Raw genomic sequence first — 23,474 nt, 5'->3', positions numbered from 1 at the left:
AATTTTACTTATTGTCTCAGCTAACCTTCAACCATTAAACCAAAATCCATGATCCATTGAGGATAGACAGTTAAGATTGACCTGTTGACAGTCACACACTAGAAAAAGCACGTAGGTAACTCACAACACACAAGTTCACACCAAGGACCAATCCTCCTATAAAAATCAAAACTCCGTTTTTTCTCTGTAGTCTACCCCACAAAACCAAATGGGAATAAATGGATCTCCTTTCTCACAACATGTCTGGATTTCATTTTTTAAAATTTGTTCTTGAGCCACCAAATTGGAACGCTCATATTATTTTTCTAACACATAGTTCATAAATCCTTTCACTTAAAAATTCATGTCTGTTTTTTTAAGGGAGAGAAGTGTTTTGGATGGCTATTGATGTTATCGAAAATAGAAAATTACTTCATATAAAAGCATAAGGACAGAAACAGAATTAAAAGCTAGAATTTATACTTTCTTTAAAAAGGTCATATTTTCTTCCTAGCAGGCTTAAGGAGAACCCTATCTAAAATACACCACCATCTCTGTCTTGATTTTCTGAGATATTATTGGTTGCTACTTTGCTATTTTTCTAGCATCCAAACCTTTAGTCTGATGAAAAGTACTGGGAAAATTTGATTGCAACGAGTTAAGTTTCAGTCCAGCTGGCATTTATTTCTGAGAACTGCTTGGACAAACACTGGCAGTCTTGAAACACTGGCCATCCTTATGCATCTAGAAATAACTCATCTCATCTCAGGATATTCCGTTAATTTGCTTGACCCCATCCATTCATACCTACCAACTTCCATTCTCTCAACCACAAAAAAATATTTTCTCTTTAATCTGTATCCTCTTGCATCCAAAGCATGTTAGTTTCTTCTTGATGATCATCTCACAGATTGCTCTTGTAGTCCATGGTACTTTTAGGAACTATGTTCAAATCTTGAAGTCTGAGGCATCTTTCACAATAATTTGACGCTTGTGTCAAACCTGAATGCTGGCTCACATACCATACTTATAATGTGGTTTATATTTGGTTTAATATATGTGAACCTATTGGGATTATTCAACAAATGCTTATTTAAAAATGTAATATAAAATAAAAATCACAACACAGATAAGGAACAAATGCTGCAGTCTACCCGTGCAAAAGCAAAATGCAAACCTTTTCCTAAATTCTACCATTTCGACTTTTAAAAAATGTTTCTCCAGTGAAAGTATCTTTCATTTCTATATACAAATGAAGCATGTTTTCATGCTTTACAGTAGTGAGACTGCATGCACAAAGATGGACAATTATTCATAATGGAAGAATGGTTGGTGAAAGTGATGGAACTTGCTGATGGCTAAATACTTATATGATCAGAGAAAAGGCGCCTCTACATTTATTGCTGATTGGAATCCTTACAGACTTTTTATATGAAACAAAAATATATGAATTTATGATTTATGGTTTTGAGATAGATTATATGAAGCTATGTTGTAACCAGGGAGTGAGAAGTAAATTTATAATTGTATTGTTTATTGTTCTATTTTCCTTTTACTTTACCTTTCTTGTACTCTTAGCTTCTCTTTTCCTTATTTTACATTATTTTGTATTGGTTTTTATCTTTTAAAAAATGGACTCGCCATTCTTTCTATATCCCCCATTTAAAGAGACAAAAATGTTACCATGAGTTTAATGTATTCAGCTTTTATCCTTCCATGACACGTGTGTGTGTGTGTGTGTGTGTCTGTGTGTCTCAATTAGAATAGAGCTGGAAGGGGCCTAGCAGATATTCTATCCCAACCCCCAGCTCAAGCAGACCCTATACTACTTCAGACAAGTGTCATCATCATTATCATTTTAGTCATTGTCTAAACACTGGAGGATGAAGGCCTCTTCCACCTGTTTCCAACGAATATGGTCCTGAGCTTTCTTTTGCCAATTGGGCCTGCAATAATTGCTGATGTTGTCGATCCATCGTGATGTGTATAAGTATACACACACATCCACACTTGCTCCAACGGAAGTAATTTATTCCATTGAAGAAAGGAATAATAAAGAGTTAAGTATTATTTCTCATGAAATTATTTTGGCATGAATGCTACCAAAAATGTTGTCCCTCATTTAGCATTCATAAGATTTCAGAGCAATTATTTTTAAGGCATTATCATAATTCAACATCTGCAGTCCAAATTTGAATAATTTTGGGAAACTTAATAAGATTATTTTCTTGTATATAAGCTTTCAAATGGAAGGCATTAATCACAAACTTAATTTAACTGCAAATAATTTTTCCCAAGATTTATTAGATGTATTACTAAATTCATCAATACTTCCATGTAGTAATAAGACAAAAGAACACATTTATCAAGATATTATTTTTATTTCTTAAGGTCTAGCCAAACAAGTTGCAGATTCAGCTCTGATCCATCCTTGAAGAATAAAAAGTTGAATGACCTTCAAGATGCGGTTGACCCTAATGTCTAGTTGTAAAGTTCAGCTCTCTTCTTCTGCAACACAAAGACAGATCAGAATGGAAAATGTCTATGCCAAGCCACACAGAAAAAAGCCTTAATTTTTGCAGTTTGCATACATTACTCAATATTTATTTCTATATGTACAGATAATAACTTTACAATAAAAACCCTTATCAATGATCTCACAATCAAATGGCAGCAATGTTTTTAGCAAAAACTTTTGAAATTTCCCCAACTGTTTATATATAGCTGAAATGATTAATATTGTCAGGAAAGAACCACCACCACACATGCAGAGTTCAAGCTAACTACTTGATTATGTTCTACCTATAATACAGGAATCTCCAATCTGGCACGTCTCCCTTGGGAAAATTAGATATGGCTCCAAGGAATTCAGGGAGGGCCAGTCTGGTTCTGGCCCTTTTATAGTTACGCAGTGATTCTAGACTAGCTCTACACTCATCCCTCCTCCTGCCGGGTTTCTCAACAATATTCAGAGCCATATGCACTCTTTTAAATTCTTGACTAAGGAAACTAGATACCATACCGAATGTCTATCTAGATCCAATTAATTATTTATTTCCCACATACTATTTGAAAATCACAGAATGCTATTCCACTTTGGATAACAGCTTGTATTTTAAAGAGAAATTTATTATTACAAAAAATATATTAAATAAAAATAGTATGTTACCTAAACCTTTGCACTTAATAGTACCAAAATGCAGGATAGCTTGCTTGCTAAATCTCCATGAAAACACAACTCCTATCCCTTTGATATTAAGCAACAAGAGTTGAGATTTTTATTTTCTGAAATATCAAAATCAATAGCTAGCTGTGAAGAATAAAGTAATTTAGACCCTTATAAACTGTTGGGTGAATTATTCCAGGATGAGGAGGAACCCCAATATACTGAGACTTCCGCAAGAGGACTAATCAGAATGTATTAAAGAGTTTTTATTCTGAATCTGCTCAAGTTGTGCCTAATTTCTTTCAAAGCTATTTTTGTCTGAGGTTCAATCTCCTTTTTGGATGAGCTGCCCACTTTTCATTCCTTGCACTTACTCTTTAAAATGGAATCCTTTTTATCAATGCTTTTATCTAGCAGAACATTTTTTTTAAAAAAATGTAAAAATATTATTTTAAACAAATATTTTTGAAGGGTTTGTCTATTAATATGCCCCAGAAGGCATGGTGCTCTACTATATGGATACCATAACCTGGCTTAATGTGTCCTAATATTTGCTGTAGCAAAATTAGGATGCATTTTGCTTCTTTTGGCCTTGCTATTTTAATCCTGGTTGAGAGACAGATGGTGTGGGCAGCAAATACCATTTGAAAGTAGTAACTGTTACATCACTGAAGGCTATTCTAGTCAGATAGGTTAGGTTCTGGTCATGAAAGAAAGTTTAATAGTAACTTATCTAGCAGTTATTACCTTCTTCTTCCTCTTCCTCCTCCTCCTCATCTTCCTCTTCATCAGAGCTGAAGGTGCCATCAGGCAGGCTATAAACCCGGATAACTTGCTTGTTGGGATCCTTCAGGATAAGGTACTTGCCCTCATCCAGTTTCATGCAGATGTCAATGACACAGCGCAGAATGCCCCAGGCATTCTCCATGCTTAAATTAATTTGGCTTGCAAATTCATTAGGTTTGAACTGCTGTGTGCCCAGAATCACATGGCGTGAAGAATCTTTCACATGGTATCGGGAGACATATCTAGCAAGGATGAAGAGACAAAAATTTAAAAGTGCAATGATGTAGTCCAACCTACTAGAAAAAGGAAGATTTCAAGGTTAATGATTATTTGACTCAGCTAATTATGAAGTTGCAATCTCATCTGTTTCACAAACCATTAAACTTAGGCAATCTATTATTTTTCTGTCTCAATTCTTTTATCTTCAACATATATAATGACAGTGACATTTATAGGAAGATTGAAAGATATGTAGCTTTAGTAAAATTAGTGTTCTGCAGATATTATACGGTATGTAAGAAGTGGCTTTTCAGAAATTCGGTATGGCTACTAATAGAATATTAACTGGTAGCCACATCTAAACCCCAATCAGGCCTTAATTCATCACTACAGTACCACTGTATCAGTAGTATTTCTACTCCATATACAGTAGTGGCCAAAATTGTGGAAACCTTTTGGGAAAAGTGTACAGTAGAAATGCCACCTTTGGTTAAGTTTCCACTGTTCTAGAGAGGTTGCTGCAATTCTAAATGTCTGCCCGAAGACCTAATTCCCCCCTTGTACACCAAATAACATCCCCTTTTTAATATTTTTTTTTATTCTTACCCCAGTTTAAGATATTCCGATCCAGCTAGCAATGCACAAGTAGTCCAACGAGCCAGTTTGTAACTATTATTTTTCAGTTCAGTGGCAATCACAGCTCCTCGCTGGGAGTCCAGTTTCTGACGCCAATCTACTCCATTACAATGCTAGAAAAACACGCAGGCATGTCAGATTTTCAATTATACCATACAATATTACGGTAGTTTACAAGCAGGCTATGTAAGTGATGAACTCATGCAAACGCATGTATTTCAGCATGGTTGGCAGCAGAGAAAGAAGATAGCATGCTGAACTGTTATTTTTTTGTTTTTTGCTTAACACTCAAACCATGCTTTGCATAAAATGTGAATATACAAATTGGTTGATTCAGTCTTTATGGCTCAACATGTAATGCTTAATGAACCTGGTTGGCATGACAAAAGAAGGCAATAGTAGGGTAGGCAGATATTCAATCAGTGGTGGTTAGATAATTATCAAGAGTAGAACATTCATAGGCTAACACAAGTTATCATAATCAAAAGATCAATCAGCACAAATTCTGTCTATACAAAATAACTATGTTATGCTCTTCTGATATAATCAGTGATAGAGTATATACATGGATCTGTTTTTGTTTTGATCAGTATCTCAGCCAACATGCTAAGCCACTTTTATTTTTTCTTACCCTTGAATCCCATTCATTCAGTGTTTTAATGTTGATGAATGATACTTCCCCATTGGCTCCAGTCATCACTCCATCATGCTCACAACGTACTATCAGATCAATGTCGTCTCCCAGCTTCCATCTTCGATACCTACAATCAAGGACAGTTTTGCTGATTTCAGTGGTATTACAGCTGTTTATTCAAATAAAGAGTTTCAATGAAAAGCGTAATATGTATAGAATTTACATCATCAAATCCCATCAATGAGCGAGAAGCAACAACGTACCGATATGCAACAGAAGCAATCTCATTTTTATCCATGTCATCTTCTACAAATGGGTTTGGATTGGGAAATGTGTATTTTTCTTTCCCCTATAAAAAATGACATGCAGAAATGTGGCCAACAGCAATAAATATATGATCAAGATAGTCACAGTTGCTTCATAAGGGATTCCATTTTGGAATCACAAAATTTTAGTTACTGCTTCTTTATCAATCTTTTCCATAAACATCATTGTAGCTTTGGGGTGTGTAGATTTCATCACATGTTGAGGAAATCCACACAAGAATACAGATAGCCCTTGACTTACAACAAATGTGTTGTTAATGAAGCCAGATTTGCCGAAAGACTGCACGATTCACTTAATGACCACAGAGATTCACTTAATAACTATGGCAAAAAGATTATAAAATTGAGTACAACTCGCTTAATGACCACATCATTTAACAATGTTAAGTTCCATTTCTAACTGTAGTAATAAATGGAGGACTACTATTACTTTCTCTGGTCTTGCTCAGAGTAAATATTAATACTTCTAAGAAAAAATCTGAAGAGCTTATAAAAGGAGAAATTATAGCTCTGAATCCATTTTTGCTTGTTTTTTTATTAAAGAGTTTTACAATATTTTACAATATATCCCCAAATCCCTCCCACCCCAACCCCCCCACTTCCCCCACTTCCCAGAGCTAATTACAGGATTATAGTTACAATCATTTTTGCTTGTTTAATTGGATTACTGCTGGATGAACAGCATTTTCTAGGTAAGCATAACAAAACCTCCACCTGGACAAGTTGGAAATACAAGTAGTCCTCAACTTACAACAGTTCATTTAGTGACTGTTCAAAGTTACAACTGCACTGAAAACAGTGACTTATGACCATTTTTCACACTTATGACTGTTGCAATATCCCTATGGTTAGGTGATCAAAATTTGGATGCTTGGCAACTGATTCATATTTATGACGGTCATGTGATCACTTTTATAGGGTCACATGATCACTTTTTGCGACCTAACAAGCAAAGACAATGGGAAAACCAGATTAACTTAACAACTATGTTATTAATTTAACAACTGCAGTGATTCACTTAACAAATGTGGCAAGCAAAGTCATAAAATGGGGAAAAACTTACTTAACAAATTTCTCATTTAGCAACATAAATTTTGGGCTCAATTGTGGTCGTAAGTTGAAGACTACCTGTATGGCCTTTATAGCCAATATCCTTTAGAGCAATAAGCTGGGAATTTGAGGTCCTGGTAGGAACATTGTTGCCAGTAAGGTTGAAAGGATAGGGGAAAGAATAATGGTGGGATGATTCCATATGCATGAGGAAAACCAATTCAATTGAAACAACTTCCAAAACAAAATCCGGAAGAAATCATTTTTTGTATTATTACTAAGAAAACTGTTACGGACATGGCTGGAACCTTTAGATTAATCTGAGTATCTCTAATGAGATCTCAAATCAGAAATATTTCTATATTTGACTACAGCAACATATTGGACAGCATAGTTCGTGCCATACAGCAGAACATATTAAAGTTACATTAAGTGCCAGAACACATGATTATTTCTCAGAGAAACAATTATAATGAATAGGAATTACTATAAAAACGGCATTTGGAGAAACAGAATAGAGAAGAAAGTAAATAGGGGTGCATATTATCCCAACATTTAACATATTCAGCAGATACACTACAAAAGTTGCAAGACTACAGAAATTGTAGCTGGAATTAAAAGACAAGACTGAAACACCAACACATTAAAATACCCAGACAATATTAATTTATTAGCTAGACACTGAGCAGCTTGTTAGGAAAAATGAATAGTGAAAGTTCCAGGTTAAATATGTTAAATATTAAGAAGACAAAAGAATATTAATTTTAGCCAGGAAAGTAATAACCACCTTTAATAAGTTCATGGAATCTACACATGCAAATATATTTCTATGACACTAGTTAGAATAGTTAAAAGCAATGGTATACCCAGACATAATGCATACCTATGAAAACTGGATACTCAAAAAGTATGAAAGATATGTAGCTTCAAATTATGGATTAGAAAAACTAATGATGTACTATGGATTAGAAGAACTAGCTACTTTACGTTGCATTAAAAGGACTGGCTGCCCTTTTGTAATTATGATCAGCAAGCAGAAATTCATGTATTTTAGAGTTGTGATGCAAGCAGATAATGGTTCAAACCCAGCCCAACAATACTCACTAAGTTTGAAGAAAACCGAAGAATAGGAAGGCAAGATTTGGTGGATGGACAAGATCAATGAAATTATTAGAATGTCCTTAACAGTCATAAGTCCAAGGAATGTCAGAATGGTGGGTATTTGTTCATAAGATTCATCAGGATTCAAACTGAATCCAGTGACATGTAATTAAAATGTAAAAATCTAGGGCAAATTAAATGTTCTATCGTTACCATTCTTAAGCATTGCTGAGAGAAGTTGTGGTTGATGTAGGTGGCTTCCATTGCAAGGTTGCGAGGTGAATTGAAAGAATTGCCCTCGTCTTGAGGTGGCTCATTAGCAGTTTCACTCACTGTAAGAAGATCTGAAAATACAGCCAAACACAACTATCATCAGAAAGTTTAATATCTCCATGCTATACAACAAAACTACTCTATACTAGGATAGAAACGCATAAAAACTAGAAAAGCTTGATAGTGTTTACCCCTTTGATTCAAAGGAATTACAGAGCCACCACTATTACCTTTTTTTTCTACAAAACGTTACATGAAAAGACTTACCAAAATCAGAGTTGTCCCTTTTATCAAAGAACAGCTTGGATCCAACTCTTTGGACTATGATATCCCAGGAATATACTGAACGAGTGCAAGCCATGAGGGTAGCTAAGATAGCATCTGTAGCAAACACGTTCCCTTGGGTTTTGGCCAGCTACATGCAGAGAAAAGTCACAATGGGTAAGAGTGGGAACGTAGTACAAAAATGAGCTGAATTCCCATCTACGTCTAGTGGTCTATGCCTCCATTTCCAGAAATGCAAAATTAGGGGATTAAAAAAAAGACAGAGAATTTTAAAATATTTTTATAAAATAAAGGAGAAAGAGCTCTGCCATTTGATTTCCTTCAATCCACCCATATTGCATTCAACATTACTCTAATATTCACATTTAAGAATTTTGGCCAGAAAAGGACAAAAATGAAAAAAGTAAACTAATTATCTGTCAAATCAACTTTTTAGTTTGTTATTTATCCTACCATCTTTCTGACATTCACAGAAATTATAAATTCTTCCATCTGTTACAAGTCATTATCCCCAAATCCAGTAAAGATAAAAATCTGCAGCACTAATGATTAGGTCAACTGTAAATCATTTACCAGTTTTTGAAAATGGGCTTTATGGAGTTTCTGACAGGGCATTATAGCATATTCAAATACATAATCGTAACTCTACCTCTTTTGCCTAAAAGCATTGTACTTTCTCTAGTCTAATTTTTTTTCTATAATTACAGCCTTAGTATTTTATTTAGCCTTGCTCAGCATAATGTAACTGGTAAAGGCCTAAGTTTCTTGTCCTATCAAAGATTTAAAAAAAATCTATTTTTCCCCAAGAAAACACTATTACAACAGTCTTCTATTCAATAATATAAACAAGCAAAGATACTACACCTTGCGTATGACTGGATCATCAGTGGTAGTAACAGTATGGAAGATGCGCTTAATGCTACGAAGATTTTTTTCATTTCTTGTGGTGACGCGATCAAAACCTTTGTCATAATGTTCTAACGCCCCACAGCACTCTCTGCAAATCAAAGAATACGAAATAGTCTCCCCAAAGCATCACAGGATAGTAAGTACTGTGTAACTCCAGTGCAACTACTCCAAGGAATAAACATGAATTATCATTGCACTTCCCTGACAACCTCTCTAACCCATGATCCTTTAGGCATGACTGAACATAATTCTCACTTCCAACAGCATGACCACAGGAACTGAGGCCAAGAAATCTGGAAAGAATATAGACTGGGGTTCTAAAACATAATGAAGGTTTTATTCTCTGGCACCACCTTCGCCAACTCAATTTAGTTTCAATCGTCATGCAGCAAAACCCCATTTTAGAGATGTGAAGATGATGGGAATTCTTATCATGGATCTGTGCCTTTGGGCCAGTCCAAATAAATGGTGCTGTCTTCAGATAATTTTATACCTCAGATAATATTCTGGTATGCTGGTTTTGATTAATGGTATGCAGGCATTAAATCTTAATTTGTTGCTTATTCAAGAATTGAGTACATTAGCAAAGGGGACCGTAACACAGAGAGAGAGAGAGAGAGAGGGAGGGAGGAAAGAAAGGAGAGAGAGAAAGGAGAAGGAAGGAAGGAAGGAAGGAAGAAAAGAAAAGAAAAAGAAAAGAATATTTTATCCTTTCCTAATAAAATGTACTTCAGGTGTCTGGGACTCTTAACTCTTAGGAATTTGAGACATTGTAGTCCAGGAAATGTGAACAGCACCAGTCTGAAAAGCTCACTTGGTGTTGCTAATTCCAACACATGTCTTACATGTCCTGAGGTTCTGACACCTCCAAATATCTCATCTTCATTAATCGAGGGAAATCCATCTCCTCCTTCACTTCCCAGTCACTGCGAACCTCCACTGAGGAATCACGTGGCTTCTGCCAAGGCAACAGATTAAACATAGGGAGATGGAAAAAAGGAAAAAGAAAACTCATCAGTGTTTAATGCAGGAGCAGTGACAGTTGAAATGGAATAACTTAGGCCCAATAATAGCAACCTGAAAAAAATCCCAATTTGTTATGAAAGAGAGTATCATACCTGAGATTTTTGGTCCCATTTCTGTCTCACTCCAAATTGCTTCTGAAATTTCTTTTGCAGACGCAGTCTATCTCTGAAATAACAGAAAAACCAACAATAATTTTTGCCAAATACGGCTTTGACAAAGGAGAAGAAGTTAGGCTGTTAAATTAAAGAGTATGGTTGATCTCAGACATACTTGGTGAAAAACAGAATTTCACTCCATGACTGCAAACTTTAATGTAATTACTTGAAAAGTACATTAATCAAGGGTGGGTATGAGAAAGTATAAATGCAAGTTTAATAAACACAACAAAACAAATATTATTTTTATTCATAATCAAATGCAGAAACAATTCAGCAACTGGATGAATTCAGAATACAACATAGCGAAACCCAGCAACTCATTTTCTGAACTATTTGCTTCACAGAAAAGCTGACTTGTTACTGTTACAAACAGAAACAAAACTGTTCTTTGACAGAAAAACAAAGATTACCTCTCCTTCTGCTTGGCACTTTTAGGCAGAGTCTGCAGGTTGAATTGAAGTACATTCCGTCGGTCCTTGTCTCTTCGAAGGTTCCTCTGAAATAAGGTATTTGTATAAATAAGAAAAATGAACAATTCATTTCAGAGTATCTTGGAAACCAGGGAAAAGGACAACAAGCTTGCATGATATCTGCATTGTGTTCACTGCAGAGCATTAGATATACCGTAGTCAGAAATGTCACTGAGCATTAGGAGGTATAATGGATGTGTATTTTAAATATTAAGAGACTTCAGGCTGTCCATTCCTCACTTAGGGCGTTTCAAACTTGTTTCAAAAGATAATTCTGCGTTAGAGAAAAGGAAATATTTTCCACAAATTGCAGCAAGAAAATATTACTAGGCTGGCAGGCAGAGATGTTTTCTGCATATATCTTGAAAAGTGTGTTTGTGTGTGTGTGTGTGTGAGAGAGAGAGAGAGAGAGAGAGAGAGAGAGAGAAAGGAGAGAAAGGGGAGAGAGAGAGAGAGAGAGAGAGAAAGGAGAGAAAGTGGAGAGAGAGAGAGAGAGAGAGAGAGAGAGATAGTCATCCAAGTGTAAAACCTTTAATGAGAATATCATACCTGTGCAAATCTCATACGATTCCTCTGGTATGCAGTTTTCTGGGCTCGTGTTGTGTCCACTAACTGGAAACTGGCTTCATCTTCCTCATGGAAGTAAGCATATTGGTTTCCTCCTCCAAACTGGGATGAGTATTTATCTAGAAATATAATTACTATCAGCTTTATGCTCAGGTTTGGATTGTTTGGAAGACCTAGGATTGAAATGATGCTAGGAATAAGAGCCATGTAAGAATAATCATAAGGGAAACTACTAAGAACAAGAAGTGTGAGTGAAAGAAATTTACTGGCTGATCATTAATTGAAGCTGATCTGTTTTAAAGCCTACAAGTACAAAATAAATTATATTGTTACAATTGAGGAGAAACATAGGCTTGCAGAAATGCTTAGCTGTTCTGGAATGATAGAACAAAGGGAACCATGATGTCCATGTCCTGGAAGCCTTAGCAGAGGGAAAGTAATACTTAAAAAAGATAATAGGTAAAAGGTAAAGGTTCCCCCGCACATGCATGCTAGTCGTTTCCAACTCTAGGGGCCGGTGCTCATCTCCGTTTCAAAGCCGAAGAGCCAGCGCTTGTCCGAGGACGTCTCCGTGGTCATGTGGCCGGTATGACTAGACGCCAAAGGCGCACGGAACGCTGTTACCTTCCCACCGTAGTGGTCCCTATTTTTCTACTTGCATTTTTATGTGCTTCCGAACTTCTAGGTTGGCAGACGCTGGGACGAGTAACAGGCGCTCACTCTGTTACGCGGCACTTGGGATTTGACCCGCCAAACCGACTTTCTGATTGACAGGCTCAGCGTCCTAACCCACTGAGCCACCGCGTCCCTTAAAAAAGATAATAATCTACTCTAAATCAATCAGAAAGGTCTTTTAGCAATAGAACCTCAACACCAACTCTATATTACCTAATTAGAACTAGATTGGGTTTGATTCTTGGGGACAAATGTTTGCTATCCTAACTTTCTACCTTTTCCTCTTTCTCCCTCAACCTTGTCAAGCATAGTTTTTTTCTTCCCTCATGAGAACCACCCATATGACATTCAACCCACATATGTGGGTTCTTGCTTGTTGATCACAGACTCAGGACAGATTGATTGGCTCTTCTTAAAACTCACCCTTAGTAACTTTATCAAAATCTATAATTTGAAGGTTTTTATTCTCTCACTTTTCCTTAATGTCTGATTTTTACAGGTGTGTATGTCCAAATTCCAATGCTTTAATTATTCTGTTATTATAGGAATACCTGTTCTGCATGATCCTATATTTCTGTCGTCCTTCCTAGCATTAATCTTGTTTATTTTTCCAGTACAATGCTCAATTTACTCTTGAACCAAGAAAACAAAATACTTGCTTATCTTATTCTCAACTGTAAGCTAGTAAACATAGAGACTGCAATTTTGTTTTTTTTAATATTTATCATTAGCCTGGGTATATCACTCTCTTTTTAAATTTTTTTATTTTATTCAAATACAAGTAATACAAACATAATACATATGTCTAAATAAAAAACAGTATTAAAAATGCAAATACTATAGTGCACCCACCCCCCTGGAGACCATTTTTATTACCTGTATTTCTTCTCATATAACAATTAACAATGTACAATATATTTCAATTGTGCCCTTATCCCATCCAAAACATCATATATTCTTGAACAGGTTTATTCCCTTTGCTTTCCACCAAGACTGTTTATAAAATCATCCCATATTTTATTATAACTATTTACTTTAATCATCCCTTTTTAAAATTTAATTTGTTAATTTATCATTTATTGCCATATTTCATTATACCACTCATTTCTTTGAATAACCCAATTCCATCTCCAATATTTAATCATCACTAATCTAGCTGCCATTATCAAATTTACAATCAATTCTTTTGCTTCATCTTGTAATTAACAGTAATGCAATCATGACATATCTAAATTTACCTTCAAGTTCTCTAATTTCCCTTAACACCATGTCCCATATTTTTTGTGCGCTATCACAATCCTACCACGTTTATATGTTCCAATCTCTTTCTCGCACCTCCAGCAAATATTTGTATATTTAACATCTATTTGATTTAATTTACGTGGTGTTAGGTACCACCTCCATATCACTTTATATCCATTTTCCTTAACTGACATATTCTTATACTCTTCTGTTCCAAATATTTTTCCAATCTTTATCGTTTATTTCTCCTAAATCTGTTTCCCAGATTAATTTTAAATCTTTTGCCTGATCTTTTAGTTCAGTTAATATTCTGTACATTTTCCCAATTCTTCCTTTACCTATATATTCTTCCTTTTCCTCACCTTTTTATAATCATTTCAAATTTTGTTAACTATCTTTCACCTTGAATTTTTCTTCCTTTTTATCCATTTCTCTAATTGTATTAAATTCAACCAATTTAATTTAGTATCTTATTAAAACCTTCTTTAATTGTATTACATTATTTATCTTGTTCTTCCAGTCTTCCCATTTATATATCAGATTTTTTAAAAAAATTACTAATCCATTCTTTCAATTCAATCTTAGGAAATTTCTCCATTTCTACCATCGGTGTTAAAGGAGAAATTCCTGGCATTAACCGATATCTCCATTTATTACATAATTCTATCAAATTTTTTAAAAAGGGATTTTGAATTCTCTTAATTTTTTAAATATCCTTTTTAAACCGATATGTTTCTATTTCCCTTAATTCCTTCAACTCTATATTGCTCCATAATAAATCTCTATTTACTGCTATATCTGGGACCACCCGTAATTGATTAGCTACCCAATAATTTCTAACATTTGGAAGAACCAGCCCATCCATTTTTTAATGGTTCATACCATAATGCTTTACTTATTCTTGCTCTCTTACCTCCATTACAATATAACTCCAGCAATCTCTGTATTTCCTTTAATTCTTGATCCGAAAACTTAATTGGGATCATCCAAAACAAAAAAAAAATTTTTTTTGTAAAATTTTCATTTTTATTGCTGCAATTCTTCTGAACTATGATAATTTTACTTTTCCATATTTATCCATTTTACCTTTTATATCAGGGGTGTCAAACTGCTGGCCCGCAGGCCGGACGCGTCGTGACGAAACTGCGCCCACCCCATTGTTGGCAATGGGGAAAAAGCTCCGATACATCGCGCGACGTCGCGAGTTTGACATGTCTGTTTTATATCTTTCTTTAACTTCTCATAATTTATCTTCTTTAATTCTTGAATATTTTTTGGGATGTCAATACCTAAATATTTGATACTATCTACTATTTTTAATTTATATTTTTCTTTCAATACATCCATTTCTTCTTTACTATGGTTATATAACATCATTTCTGATTTTCCCCAGTTTATTTGCAATCCACTATATTTCCCAAATTCATTCAATTGTGAACATTCCCTCTCTATAGTAGCTATGGGATTTTGAAATGTTAGTAATATATCATCTGCAAATAAATTTTAGTTTTCTTATATACACCAATTCCTTCAATCAATCTTTCCTGATTGCATTTGCCAAAATCTCCATCAATAATGCAGATATAACTGGGGATAAGGGGCAACCCTGTCTCGTTCCTTAGCTTAAGGCTACTGTCTCTGTAACACCATCATTTATAACTATTCTTGTCTTATTCTCTGAGTTTAGTTGATTTATCACCCTTCTAAATTTTTTTTTCCAAAGCCTAATATTAATATCTTCAATGTAGGCCATTCCACACAATCAAAGGCCTTAAATACATCCAATGCTAATAAACCAGCCTTTAATTTTTGATTCTTTATGTAATAACCTATATTTAATACCCTTCTTACTACATCTGACATTTGTGGGCCTCTTATAAATCCACACCGATCATTTTTAATATAATTCTCTATAAATGTCTTCAATCTATTTGTCAATATTGCTGTAAAAATCTTAGCACCCTGATTAATAAGGGATATTGGTCTATATGATCCTGGGGTTGTAAGAACTTTATTAGGTTACGCTATCAATAGTATCAGGGATTGCTTCCTGGAACTTGGAATAATTTCCCCTTCCATTATTTAATTAAACATTAACCTCATCTTTGGCACCTATAATCCTTTAAAATTTTTATAATATTCTGCACCTAGACCATCTAACCCTGGTGCTTTCTTATTTTCAATTAATAACTTCCAGTATCTCCTCCTCTTCTATTTGTGATTCCATTATTTCTTTATCATATTCTCGAATTTTACAGTTTAAATTCTTTTCTATATATGCCTTTCTCATTTATTTCCTCTTATATAACTTTTCAAAAAACTTCTGAAATATCAACAATTTTTCTCTTATCATGTTACATCTTTCTCCCTTATCGTTCTTTATTACTCCAATCAGGCTTTTTGCCTTTTTAACTTGTGTGGCTCTAGCCAACATTCTAGAATTTTTATTACTATTTTCATAAAATTCCCTATTTAAATAAATTTCTTTGAACCTGTTCTAACTCAATATTTTGCAACTCTTTTCTTTTAGCTGCTAATTCTAACATAATCCTATTCTCTTTTTATATATTTACTCTCTAGTTCTTTAATTTCCTCCTCCAACCTTTATATGTTTACTTTTGTTTTGTTTTTTATATAAGAATATTTTATCCCTAAACCTCTTACCACTGCTTTCACTGCATCTCATATTGTTTTTATTAGTTCCGAAGTCGTAGTCTGACCCATCGCGACCCCATGGACGTTCCTCCAGGCCTTCCTGTCCTCTACCATCTTCTGGAGTTTACACCTATATTACTACCTCCTTCTTCATTTATAGCCCATATGTCTTTTAATTCTCTTTCCATTTTTTCTAAGATCTCTTTATTTTTAAAAATCCTCTAATCCATTCTCCATCTACTTGCCTATTTATAATCACAATCTATTTCCATTTCCATAGTTACCATTGCATGACCTGATATTTTAATTATTTTTATCTCTGCTTTCATTATTTTAAATATTTCCGATGTTACAAATATATAATCTATTCTTGTAAAATTTTATGTCTACTAGAAAAATACACATCTCTTTTGATTGCCATGTTATTCTCTTCAAACATCTTTTAATCTATTTCTATTAATAGGTAAAAGGTAAAGGTTCCCCCGCACATGCGTGCTAGTCGTTTCCGACTCTAGGGGCCGGTGCTCATCTCCGTTTCAAAGCCGAAGAGCCAGCGCTTGTCTGAGGACGTCTCCGTGGTCATGTGGCCGGCATGACTAGACGCCGAAGGCGCACGGAACGCTGTTACCTTCCCACCATAGTGGTCCCTATTTTTCTACTTGCATTTTTATGTGCTTTCGAACTGCTAGGTTGGCAGAAGCTGGGACGAGTAACAGGCGCTCACTCTGCTACGCGGCACTCGGGATCCGACCCGCCAAACTGCCGACCTTCTGATCGACAAGCTCAGCGTCCTAACCCACTGAGCCACCGCGTCTATTAATAAATTTTCTTAAATCTGTATTATACTTTTATTTCCACTTTTGATTATCAATTCCTGTATCCATAACCATATTATAACCACCTGCCATTATCACATAACTTTTTTTATTTCTTCTATTTCTTTATGTACCCTATTATAAAACTCTCTTTGATTTGTATTAGGTGCATACAAATTGCTAGTGACCTCTTGTCCATATATCAAGCTTTAAATTATAAGAAATCTTCCTGTATCATCCCTTTTTATGGCTTTTATCTTAAATTCACATCTTTTAGCTACCATGATTGCTACCTCTTGATTTTGATGTACCAAATGCCTTTTCATATACATCAGCCCAATATACCGTAAGTTCATTCACCCCTTCTTTCTTTTGATGTGTTTCTTGTAAAAATACAATATCTATTTTCTGTTAATTGATTTTTCAATTCTTGCTCTTTTATATTCCCCCCGCCAAGCCATGTACATTTCACGTAACTACCTTCAACGATTTCCCCATCTATTCCTTATATTACATATTCCCTTTGGTCTCTATATATGCTCTAACATAAATCTTACAAAACTAAAACTACAAAGTAAGCATTTTGTCCCTAAACATAAATAACCTCTTACCCATCTATATACATATATATTGTCCCCCTTCCCTTCTACAGGAGATCTTCCTCCTCTCCGCCGCTTCAGGCCTCCGGGGTGGGGGTGGGGGAAGAGAAGCCATCCCTGCACGGACTTTGGTCGCCCACTCCACCTCTCTTGACTATCTTTACCCTTAATTTCTACACTCAAACATATAACATTACAAATACTTATATACTATATCCACAACGAACTTGTAACTCCTGTTGCTTCATCTAGCTTCCCTTTCTCCTGTAGATCTTCTTTATTGAGGATTCTATGCTCCCTTAATTTCTCCATCGTATCCTCCTTTTTTCAACTCTGTAAAATCTTCCACCGTTAAGAAAATCTCAAAAAAAAATGGGTATCCCCAGCTGTAGTTAACATTATTTTTCTTCAATATTTGAAGACTTAATGCATCTCTCTCCTCCATTGTAAAGTCTCATTGCATAAATCTGGACAAACTTATATCTCTTGCCCCCCAAACATTATAGATGACATGTTTCACAATTTGCGCATCAATTGCTCTTTTTTGCGTATGACCAGAGTCACACCACAATAGCTCTCGGCAATTTTCTTCCCAACCTTTTTGGGCCGACTCTATGTATTGCATCAATATCATATCTTGTAAAGGGGACATCTGGGAGGATCGAGGTAGCCCAATCCAGTACTGCTTGAATCAATTTTGCTTCATTTTCTTCACTTTTCTCCGGATATCCACGTATACGTAAATTTGATCGGCGCTGATCACATATCTCAATCAAATCCTTTTTCACCTGATGCATCATAGTTGTATGACTTTTTAACACCTTATCATGTTCTCCCATCTGAGTCTTGACTTCTGTAATATTTCATGTTATATCCTGATTTGTTTCACCAGATCTGTTATTCTTACATCCAGTTACCGGTTGAGCTCCGGACGGCGCCCGATCTTCGCTCCTTTCGCCGCGATCTGAAAACATACCTGTTCGAACAAGCCGGCCTGGCCTGAGGGGGGATTGGTGGGGTTTTTACTATCACTTTATTGGGGTTTTATTAATGTATTTATTGTTGGGCATGTATTTAATTACTTTTTAATTTTTGTAGCTTTGTGTTTTATTCTTGCCCTGTACACCGCCCTGAGTCCTTCGGGAGAAGGGCGGTATACAAATATTAATAAATTAAATAAATTAATAAATCCATATTATCCATATTATCTTTTATTTGCTTCAAATCCTCCTTTACATTTGTCTTCATTTCTTTTATATTTATCTTCTCTTAACTCTTGTAAGAGAATATCAAGTTCATCTGGTTGAGTCAGTGACTTCTCAGGTGATTTTTTTCCTCACATCCATTTCTAAAGCTTTTCCTACTCGAATCAGACGTAAATCTGAAGGTCTAAGGCCTGCTTTGGGTCTTTGCCAAACATTTTCTGCACTTTACCTGCGTTTTGACATCCAACCACCAAAAAGAGCTCTTAACCTTCTAAGAATTTTTACAGTCTATAGTCCATACACGTCACTTCCTCCCTTTGTCTTGTCCTTATCAACTTATCTCCGTGAAAGCAACATGATGAAAATAAATAAATCCAAAGGCAGCAACTATCTTTATTACACACGCCTTATCAAGGCTCTGTCTTAAAGGTGTTTAATATTTTCACTTTCTCCAGATCTCAACACTTCGACTGAAAGGAGGGAGTAATGGGCCTTCACACTGTACACTTATAAATCAGCTATTATCTTTTCAGCTGTACTCCTTTAAACTCTCTCCAAATTCTTTTGCCTATCAGTCTTCAACCATAGGGCCTCTCCTCTCCCCATCAGCCTTCAAAAGCCTCTCAAGTCTCTTAGCCAAACATCCAAATTCAAAGCTTCTCTGGGAGAATGTTCAAAATCAAATCAAATACAATCCAAAATTCAGGAGGAAAGCAAGGGAAGTAACTCACGTTTGATAATCTCTTTTCATAGTCCTTAATTGGGTGTTATATTTCTTGAATCAATTCTCTGCGATGGTCCATCCAAGCTAGCTCTGCCACCCACGTACGTCACTTTCCATATTTTATTTTTACAGTTAGGCCATGTTTTACTTTAGGTAAATAAAGTGAAATCATATCACTAGTTAATACTTTGACTTCAAAATGTTGTGTTGATTCTACCTGTCATTTCTTCAAATTCTGGACTCGTACATTATGAGAATTTCTCACAAGAACAGTTATGTGTTCTTGTCCTCCCTATAGCCTTTTTATGTTCTTTATGACCTTTCTGGAGTCAATGGAATCTCCATTATCTATCTTAAATTAATTATTTAATTAATGTCCCTTTGTCTCTTCAGAAAACTTGCCTATTTATTTGGCAAAATAATGTTTTTATCTTAGACAAATGTGCTATTTCACTCACTCGTGTATCGTTTATCTTGATAAGTTGCTCCAGTCCAGTCTGCAACCTAGGGAAAATAAAAATAAGTATCTTATGCTAATATATGAAACAATCATGGAAAAAAATTCAACAAATTCTCTAAAATTATTCCTCAATCCAGCTGAGTTTCTGAGTTCTAGATCTCTCACTAAAGACAGCACAAAGACTAATATGTATACTAGGGGAATGCAATCAAAAATAGTAACCACATATTATTTTGGCTGCATCCTCTTTGTTTTATACCTGCATTCTTGCAAATGTTACTGGACTGTATGTTCAAACATTCTTCACCATTGGCCATATAAATATTGGGAGAAAGTCTACCATTGGTTCTAACATTCACATTCCCTGTAACTGGATAGTATCACAGGTTGAGATGTACAGAAAAACCAGAGTGAAAGAAAAGCTAACTTTAAAAATGTAATTTTTTACAATTTATTTCCTGTGTAGTTTGATTCCAATTCAGTATTTGTTCTGGGAACTGTGCAATAGGAATTAAGATACAAACTCCTGAATTAATATATGAACTGCCAGAACCAGCACCTTGCATTAAAAAATACCACCAACAGAGAGTCTTGTATGAACAGATGGTCTGAAACAGACAATGAGTTAATTAAGAACTTCTATGCAAATATTCAGATAAAAGTACCTTTCCTAGCCGGTCTCCTTTGCTGAAGGGCTGATAAGGCATATCTTTGAATTGCTCAGGTACAGCACATGGACCCCAACCAGATGGATTGTCCTGGACTACAGGCGTAATGAATTTTGCCATCTTCTATAACTATCAAGAAAGATGATGGGAGGAGATAAAGTACAACAAATAGATAGAATAGAGCAATAATCAGTTGGTGGTTTAGTATAATGAGACTCAAAATGAATAGAGACAAAGCTGCTAAATCTATTAGGAAATAAATCCCAACAGAAGATAAAATTTATTCAAAACCCAAATGGAAAAAATATCGATCATTTTGATGAAATAATTGGGGAGATTTTTTTTATTCTGATATGTATAAAAGCACACAAGGCAAGATAGTTAATTTGAGTTCAACATTTGGAAATGGTACACTGTGCCTCCTATTCCTAGTAAACGACTGCAACATCTAAAACGTTTAATGTAATATCATCATATAACACAAAGGCATAGTCTAGTGTTAGCGAACCTATGGCACATGTGCCAGAGGCAGCATGCAAAACCCTCTGTGGGCACATGCACTGTCGCCCCAGTCCCGCCTCCCCCGCAGCTCCCTCCTCCCCACCAGAGGAGAGTCACCTCTGGACATAGCCCGCAGTGAAGCCAAGAACATGGCAGCCAAGTGGCAGGGACAAGACTCTGCCCTTGCGCCCCATCATGCGCAGATGATGCTGCGGGGCGCAGGACGTGGCCATCATGATGCTGCAGGGCCGCCTGGGCAATCTGCTGCAGTGGGCCGTGGAGGCAGTGGGTGGCCATGTGGGCGGGCAGGGTTGGGGCTGGTGGGCAGCAGTTTTTGTTTAAAAGGTTTGCCATCACTGGCATAGTGCACACCAAAATTAAGATGTATTTATCAACATACATCTACTGTTAATAAATTTTACAAGATCTGGGATCAGATTACATTTTCTGGACTCTTAAACCTATTTCCAGTATTTTTAATTTGTTATGTTGCTACATAGTTTATATAAACCACCCTAACTTCACATAAACTGATTTCATATCTTTTTTTTTAATGACAGTGTAATTTACAGGTCTTTTTTTTTCAATACAGCAATTTCTCATAGCTCATTTTGATAAATTTCTACTGAAATACTATCTATTCTCAAAATCTGGCAAAAATCACTGCAGCAGCAGGTAATAAACATATTATGGCAGCAACTCTTTTAAGAGTTGAGAGGGAATAAGGGATACTACTGTATGAGAGGAAACCGATAGGTTTTCTTGTTTGTTCTGAGCGGAACCAGTGGTAACTTTAGTGTTTTATGTATTTTTAGGGCATTGGGGTTGGGGTGGGAGGGGGAGAGTTTACATTGCTTTTCGCATTTCATGCCTAAATAATGGAAGTAAATTATGCCCCTAATAATAAATAATAAATAATAAACCTTTATTGTCCAAGTACAACATGTGTACATTGAGATTAGCTGAGCCTCCCCCCCCCCCCGCCCTATATGCTGTCTCATCCCCGGACCTGTAATAAGACCCACCACAGTTGTATCATCTGCGAACTTGATTATCGCAGTGGATGGGTCAGATGATACACAATCATAAGTGTATAAAGAGTACAGGTAGGGGCTAAGCACACAGCCCTGTGGCGTGCCGGTGCAAAGCTTCAGGGGGTTGGACAAAGCAGACCCGACCCTCACTGTTTGTACCCGATCCCTAAGAAAGTCTTGAATCCAATCGCAGATAGCGGGGGAGAATTTCAAGTCAGTCAGCTTCTCGATGAGAATGCTCGGCAAAATGGTGTTGAAAGCCGAGCTGTAGTCAAGAAAAAGCATCCTGATGTAACTTCCAGGTTTCTCGAGAAATGTCAGACAACTAGTCTTTTAAAAATTAACATACATATCTACTCTATACTAAGTGTCTCTACAAATTGAACGGCAACTTTAGAGAAACATTTTAAACAATTTCAGTTTAGCAGTTGTTTGTAACTACTCATAATTTACTAGGTCCACCTCCCATTCAGACTATGGACTCAAATGAACAAGATTATCAAAATCACGACGTCTCAGCAAATTCGAACAGACGGGTCTCTTCTTAACGGATGTGGGGAAATAAGAGGTAAAATGTCACATCCAGGGTCTCTCTCTGTGTCATCAGCAGTACTTATGCCGTGAGTAGAGTTACCGCTTCGGAGCACCAGGTTTTATCATGACGTTGGCAAAAATGGGGAACAGGAAACGAGGCCCAAACTTACACACTTTAAATATCTACGGACCTAGAGATCGGGGCCTATTCTAAAGGTTCACGGGACCTCACCACCGGAAAGGCAGGAGGGTCCTTAGCCCCACCCTGCATCCCAGCTAAACCTGCCGCGGAACAAAGACGCCGGTGTCTCCCAGGGCGAAGCGGGCGTGGGCTCAACTCCAGGGTTCGTCTCTCACCTGTACGACCCAAATGGGCCCAGATGACAACGGATTCAGCCCAGCAGCAGCTGGAAGAGGAAAAAAAGGCTCGCCCGCTAGTCGCACACTGCTTTGTCGCTCGCTTCAACTTCCGGCGCTTTTTTTTTTTTTTTTTAGCGCTGTGTCATTGTACCGCGACGCTAGCAAAAGCTGATAGAGTACTGTTAAAAATTCAGACAGAGCGTCGCAGTCGGTGTAGTTCAGGGGTAGGCAACCTTGGCTCTTTAATGACTCGTGGACTTCAACTCCCAGAATTCCTAAGCCAGCCATTCTGGCTCAGGAATTCTGGGAGTTGAAGTCCACGAGTCATTAAAGAGCCAAGGTTGCCTACCCCTGGTGTAGTTAGACTGGACGACTGATTTTGGTTACGCTGGATGGAGATAACGTGGAAAGTGACGT

The 23,474-nt window shown here is 36.3% G+C and overlaps 1 protein-coding gene across 1 annotated transcript; it reads right to left on the bottom strand.

Annotated features, from left to right (window-relative positions):
* Nucleotides 1–2,340: 2,340 nt before the first annotated feature.
* Nucleotides 2,341–23,222, bottom strand: EIF3D (eukaryotic translation initiation factor 3 subunit D). The gene is made up of 15 exons (XM_081330300.1): nucleotides 23,055–23,222; nucleotides 20,626–20,757; nucleotides 19,959–20,004; nucleotides 11,568–11,704; nucleotides 10,959–11,044; nucleotides 10,483–10,555; nucleotides 10,210–10,322; nucleotides 9,320–9,452; nucleotides 8,438–8,585; nucleotides 8,111–8,241; nucleotides 5,684–5,769; nucleotides 5,418–5,547; nucleotides 4,757–4,899; nucleotides 3,893–4,173; nucleotides 2,341–2,487 (listed from the first exon to the last, which is right to left on the bottom strand). Exons 2-15 carry the CDS (start codon nucleotides 20,746–20,748, stop codon nucleotides 2,474–2,476), a joined length of 1,644 nt encoding a protein of 547 aa, XP_081186426.1. The 5' UTR covers nucleotides 20,749–20,757; nucleotides 23,055–23,222; the 3' UTR covers nucleotides 2,341–2,473.
* Between the last annotated feature and the right edge of the window lie 252 nt (nucleotides 23,223–23,474).

Source organism: Vipera berus, assembly GCF_964194415.1.
Source record: "Vipera berus genome assembly, chromosome: 6".
Lineage (NCBI taxonomy): Eukaryota > Metazoa > Chordata > Lepidosauria > Squamata > Viperidae > Vipera > Vipera berus.
The sequence above is the reverse complement of the archived record's forward strand: the minus strand, read 5'-3'. Positions and strand labels throughout refer to the sequence as shown.

Bases quoted from the DNA above. Each gene is read 5' to 3' on its own strand.
- EIF3D (XM_081330300.1), bottom strand. From the start codon at position 20,748: ATGGCAAAATTCATTACGCCTGTAGTCCAGGACAATCCATCTGGTTGG. The intron at 9,453-10,209 runs GTAAGACATGTG...TTTGATTTGCAG, and splicing joins GTGTCAGAACCTCAGGACAT to AGAGTGCTGTGGGGCGTTAG. The intron at 8,242-8,437 runs GTAAGTCTTTTC...CTGTATTTTCAG, and splicing joins AAGGGACAACTCTGATTTTG to ATCTTCTTACAGTGAGTGAA.